The sequence below is a fragment of the Myotis davidii genome, unplaced genomic scaffold (assembly GCF_000327345.1).
Source record: "Myotis davidii unplaced genomic scaffold, ASM32734v1 scaffold72, whole genome shotgun sequence".
Classification (NCBI taxonomy): domain Eukaryota; kingdom Metazoa; phylum Chordata; class Mammalia; order Chiroptera; family Vespertilionidae; genus Myotis; species Myotis davidii.
Window position 1 is genome coordinate 1,587,112 of NW_006284618.1, and position 347 is coordinate 1,587,458.

Sequence of the window (347 nt, forward strand, 5' to 3'; positions counted from 1 at the left end):
CCTCCTTTTAGCGGAGTGCAGAGGTAGAATGAGGAAAGCCCGAGGGAAGTGGGTTGAGGAGAAGGCAGGGGAAATCTGCATTAGATAAACGGTGGGAAGCTGCGGAGCCTGAGCGAGGCTTCTGAGTGTGAAGAACCGAGGGCTGAAGGTGAATGAAGGCGCTGGGAGGAAGTCCGGACGAGTGGGGCGGGGACGCGGCCTCCGGGGATGGGGCGGGGTCTGGGGAGGGGCGGAGAATGCTCGGAGTCGGGCTGATCGGTGAGCACGCAGGCGCCCTGCCCCCAGGCCCGCACCCCAGTTCCGCCTCCGCCTGGGCCTGGGGTGGCTCCTCCCCCCGCCCCCTTCGG

The 347-nt window shown here is 66.9% G+C and overlaps 1 protein-coding gene across 1 annotated transcript in view; it reads left to right on the top strand.

Annotated features, from left to right (window-relative positions):
* The first annotated feature begins 236 nt into the window (after window positions 1-236).
* FAM45A (family with sequence similarity 45 member A) overlaps window positions 237-347 on the top strand; it is a 19,321-nt gene continuing 19,210 nt past the window's right edge. The window contains exon 1 of the mRNA XM_015572469.1: window positions 237-258. Within this exon, the coding sequence (XP_015427955.1) occupies window positions 237-258 (22 nt within the window). The remainder of the gene's footprint in view (window positions 259-347) is intronic.